The sequence below is a fragment of the Corapipo altera genome, unplaced genomic scaffold (genome assembly GCF_003945725.1).
Source record: "Corapipo altera isolate COAL_440 unplaced genomic scaffold, ASM394572v1 257, whole genome shotgun sequence".
Taxonomy (NCBI): domain Eukaryota; kingdom Metazoa; phylum Chordata; class Aves; order Passeriformes; family Pipridae; genus Corapipo; species Corapipo altera.
This window is the reverse complement of record NW_020885045.1, coordinates 464,343-469,442: the sequence shown is the minus strand read 5'-3', so window position 1 is coordinate 469,442 and position 5,100 is coordinate 464,343. Positions and strand designations below refer to the sequence as shown.

Sequence of the window (5,100 nt, the reverse complement as noted above, 5' to 3'; positions counted from 1 at the left end):
TGCTGGTGAACTGGGGACACACCAGTTAAGGGTGCTGGTGAACTGGGAGCACACCAGTTAAGGGAGCTGGTGAACTGGGAGCACACCAGTTAAGGGAGCTGGTGAACTGGGGACACACCAGTTAAGGCAGCTGATGAACTGGGGACACAGCAGTGGAACAGCCTACCCAGAGAGGTGGTGGATTCACCATCCCTGGAGGTTTTTAAAAAGAGATTGGACGTGGCCCTTAGTGCCATGATATAGTAATTGGAGTTGGATCAGGGGTTGGACTTGATGATCTTGGAGGTCTTTTCCAACCCAATCTATTCTATGATTCTATGAGGGTGCTGGTGAACTGGTGGGCACTGGGAGCAGAGGGGTTAAAGGCACTGCGGGGGATTTGGGGCTGAAGCCGTTGGAATGTGCTGGAGCTGCGGGATCCCCCAAACTGCTGAGTCAGCGTCTGCCTCTGGGTGGAGGGGCCCATCACCCCCCCCCCCCGGGCACCCATGGAGGGGGCAGCACCCCACTGGTGTGGCTGTGGGATTAACTGGGGCCCCCCTCTCAAGGTGGGACTCCTATGAGGGGGTGCAGATAGAAGGGGGGTCTTGGATCAGCTCTGGGGGTCCTGGGGTGCCCCAGCAGCCCCCTCTGAGCTCCTGCCCCCACCAGGATGGGCAGGGGGTGATTGTGGGAAATCCCAGACTGGGGGAGCCAGAATGTTCCAGAATGTTCCGACAGCAGGGCCGAGAGGGTGAAATGATTCACATTGTGGCAAAACTTCATTGGGGGGTCGGGGGGGGGGGATGGGGGGCCTGCTGTGGAAAACTGTAACCTGGGGAGGGAGCGGGTCCGGCCCCTCAGGAAGAGATCTGGATGCTTGAGAGCAGATCCATCCTCTGGGGAGATCCATCCCCTTGGAAGGAAACCTCGATGCTCAGAAAGAGATCTGTCCCCAAAAATCCAAACCCCATATCCAGCTCTGCCCCCCAAATCCACACCGGAGCCGTTCCTGCCCCTGGAGCTGTTTCTGAGGCCAGGAGAGTGAATCCATCCAGCTGGAGCCCCCAGGACCTGCAGAAGGATCCATGTTCTGGGACCCTCCCTGAGGGCACAGGTTGGTGTTCTTGGGTCCCTCTGAGGGCCAATCCGGGGTCCCCAGGGGCAGCTCCATGTTCCATGTCCCCCTCTGGGGGCAGCTCCATGTCCCGGGGTACCCCCAGGGGCAGCTCCATGTTCCATGTCCCCCTCTGGGGGCAGCTCCATGTCCCAGGGTACCCCCAGGGGCAGCTCCATGTCTCCCCTAAAGGCAGCTCCGTGTTCTCCTCAGGAGCAGCTCCCCATCGTGGTGTCCCTCCAAGGGCAGCTCCGTGTTCCCCCCAGGGGCAGGTCCATGTTCCACGTCCCCCCCAAAGGCACCTCCGTGTCCCGGTGTCCCTCCGAGGGCCGGGCCGGGATCCCCCCGGGGCAGCTCCGTGTCCCGGCCCCCCCGTGTCCAGCCCCGTTCCCTCAGGACGAGTCCCTGTCCAGGCTGCAGCCCAGCGCCTCGATGTCGCTGCTGATGTGGGAGATCATCCTGTCCCACTCGTCCTCCTCCGAGGGCACCGACTGCTCGTCGGAGCTGCCGGCGGCGCCGGTGCCGTTGGAGGCGGAGGCGGCGCCGAGGGAGCGGCGGTAGCGCCCGAAGCTGTCCGTGATGATCCCGCGCCCGTCCTTCACCCCGATGGTCTCCAGGAAGTTCTCGAAGTGCTGGCTGTCCTTCTCCGGGATGAAGGGACGCAGGCCTGGAGCCGGGAGAGAGCACGGACGGGGCTGGAGTGCGGGACGCTCGGGGCAGGTATCCGTGGGGTTCCTCACCGCACGGTGTTCCCGAGGCTCCGGAGCCTTCCGGGAGAGCCCGGGAGCCTCTCTGGGGGGATGGGGAGCTCCAGGGTCTCCCATTCACACCTGGGACCTGCAGCCACCGCCCACTGAGGGCAAAATCCGGCTCAAGGGGCATTTTCCGAACTCCAAAGGATCTAATTCCTCACCTGACTCCTTGCTCGGCTTTGCTGAGCTTATGCCGATAATTTGTCCCATCAGGGACATCTGCCCTGTCCCCTCGGTGTCCCCAGGGGCCAGCAGGGCCCAGGTGAGACACACTGCTTCAGTCCTGGGGGGATTTTAAATTCCTGGTCTGTTTTCCTTGGATATTAGAGGCCAGGAGGGAGGCCCTGGGTGCGGTCAGACAAACTGTTCCTATCCTGTCAGGATTTTAAACTCCTGGCCTGTTTTTCCTTGGATAGTAAAGGCCAGGTGAGAGGATCCAGGTGTTTAAGCTCAGGTTATTTAAATGTCCCAGGTCTGGAGGAAATTCCCAGGTTGGGAGGAGATTCCCTGGCCTGGAGATTTCCCAGGTTTGGATTAAGTTCCCTGGTCTGGAGAAGATTCCCTTGCTCTGGAGGAGGTTCCCAGGTCTGGGAGAGATTCCCAGGTTGGCAGGAGGTTCCCAGGTGTTCCACAGCCAGGAGAGAACAGGGAACAGCTCCAGGGCAGGGACTCAAACCAGGATAAGCTGGGACAGATGGCCCAGGAAGGAGGAATCTCCACGGGAGTGGTGGATTGAGATATTCCCCTCATGTGGTGACCCCAAGGCCTCCCTGTGCCCCGACCCTTTCCCCCCTCAGTCCCATCCCACTGCCCGTCCCTTAGCACCCAGTTCCCACCTCTGGAGCTCTCCTGCACTCACCCAGGAGCAGGAATTTCCTGCTGTCCCCGTAGAGCTGCTTGAGGTTGATGCAGAACTCGTGGATGGAGGCTCCGTTGCGGTACTCGTGGAGCAGCATGGCAAACTGCTGGATCTCCTGGGAGGACAGCTTGGTCCGGAGCTGGGGGACAGCACTCATGGCACCGGGGCTTGGGAATGGGGGGGAGGCTTGGGAATGGCACCGGCTGCAGCCAGGGACCCGCTCATCCCGATGGGAAAGCAGGGACAGGCTCTGGGTGCTGCTGGGGCTGGGACTTTGGGATATGGATGACTTTGGACAGGGGGAAGGAGACAGAGTGGGGGATGCTCCTGTGGGAGATGGAGAGAGTCCAGAGGAAGCCCCGGAGATGCTGCCAGGGCTGGAGCCCCTCTGCTCTGGAGCCAGGCTGGGAGAGCTGGGGGGGTTCCCCTGGAGAAGAGAAGGCTCCAGGGAGAGCTGAGAGCCCCTGGCAGGGCCTGAAGGGGCTCCAGGAGAGCTGGAGAGGGACTGGGGACAAAGGGATGGAGGGACAGGACAAAGGGAATGGCTTCCCACTGGAAAAGTGGAGATTTAGATGGGATATTGGCAAGAAATGCTGTGAGGGTGGTGAGGGACTGAAGTGGATTTCTGGGACAAGCTGTGGCTGCCCCACCTCTGGAATTGTTCAAGGCCAGGTTGGACGAGGCTTGGAGAAACTTGGGAGGGGGGAAGGTGTCCCTGCCCACGGCACAGGGTGGAACTGGATGATCCGTAGGTTCCCTTCCCACCCAAACCACTCCAAGATTCCACGACACGAGCCCACAGTCAGGCCCTCCAGGCCCAGCCTGGCTGGGAAGGAGGAGGTCGAGCTGCTCCTACACCCCTCAGGGGATTGTCCCTCCCTCTGAGGCCACAATCCCATATCCCAGGATCATCCCAGCACCCCGCGGGTCCCGGTCCCATATCCCAGGATCATCCCAACGCCCCAAGGGTCCCGGTCCCATATCCCAGGATCATCCCAACGCCCCAAGGGTCCCGGTCCCATATCCCAGGATCATCCCAGCGCCCCAAGGGTCCCGGTCCCATATCCCAGGATCATCCCAGCGCCCCAAGGGTCCCGGTCCCATATCCCAGGATCATCCCAACGCCCCAAGGGTCCCGGTCCCAGATCCCAGGATCATCCCAGCACCCCGAGGGTCCCGGTCCCAGAGCCTGGCCAGGCCCCCACCGTCATCATGTAGTCCTGGAGCAGCTCGGTGGCCGTGGTGCTGAGCTCGCTCTCGCTCGCCGTGGTCACGTGCGGGGACGGGCGCGCCGAGAACGAGGACGGGGACGTGTCTCCTGCCTCCAGGGTGTCTGGGAAGGAACTGACACGGAACACGGTGAGTTCTCGGGAGCTCCCTGGGCATGGAGGGGCTGGAGGGGTGGGGAGCCACGTGGGGGTGGGAATTTTGGGGCAGGCTGTGCAGGGCCAGGAGCCGGGCTCTGATCCTTGGGGGTCCCTCCCAGCCCAGGATATTCCATGATTCTGGAAGCCTCCAGCTCCTGAGGGCACCCCGAGGACCCCGTGGAGCCAAACACTGGTTTGGTGACCCCATGACAACGGAGCCCCACACAGGGAATTATCCCTCCAGGTGCTTCCTTGTTGGGAGCAGCACAGGGAAAAATCCCCAAACTCCTCATTTTGGGGCTAAAGCTGCAAATTTCCAATAGTGTTCATAATTCCTTCATGTTAAACATTTCAAGAGCATCCCTCCGTGTTGGATACTCCAAGAACATCCCTCAGTATTGGACATTCCAAGAGCATCCCTCAATATTGGCTATTCCAAGAGCATCCCTCCATGTTGGACACTCCAAGAACATCCCTCCATGTTGGACACTCCAAGAACATCCCTCCATGTTGGATACTCCAAGAGCATCCCTCAGTGTTGGACATTCCAAGAGCATCCCTTGATATTGGCTATTCCAAGACTGCCCCTCCATGTTATCCAATGGATTGTGCATTGGGATTTCATCCCACAAACGCTATAGAGATTTCCAGCGACCCAGGAGAGAAAAGTTTCCCAAACGAAGGGGTTTTTTGGGAAAACCCTTCTCCCAGCTCCAGCAGGGCCGATCAGCCGCTGACCCCGTGCTGTGCTGACACAGGGACTGCTCGCTGTGGACGTGACTTTCCCTGGAATGCTGAGGGCAGGACAATCCAGGCCCGGACAGGATCTGTGCCAACACCCGCCGAGGCCCAGTGGGGCCGGGCTGAGCTTCCCACCGTGCCCACGGCAGTGGATCCGGGGTTAATCCCGGCTCCAGGGCCAGGGCTCACTTACAAAGTGCTGGCATCCGCCTCCAAGGGCTCCTTCACGTCCACTTTGGTGGAAGAGTCATCTGGAAGGAGAAAAATTTGGGATACGGAATGTGA

At 60.5% G+C, this 5,100-nt stretch overlaps 1 protein-coding gene across 1 annotated transcript in view; it reads right to left on the bottom strand.

The window, feature by feature from the left end:
• Positions 1 to 1,190: 1,190 nt before the first annotated feature.
• Positions 1,191 to 5,100, bottom strand: part of CCM2 (CCM2 scaffold protein) — an 11,798-nt gene continuing 7,888 nt past the window's right edge. Inside the window, exons 7-10 of the mRNA XM_027668579.1 lie at positions 5,009 to 5,066; positions 3,913 to 4,051; positions 2,708 to 2,846; positions 1,191 to 1,763 (exon numbers count right to left, since the gene is read on the bottom strand). Coding sequence (XP_027524380.1) covers positions 1,489 to 1,763; positions 2,708 to 2,846; positions 3,913 to 4,051; positions 5,009 to 5,066 — 611 coding nt within the window. The 3' untranslated portion in view covers positions 1,191 to 1,488. The remainder of the gene's footprint in view (positions 1,764 to 2,707; positions 2,847 to 3,912; positions 4,052 to 5,008; positions 5,067 to 5,100) is intronic.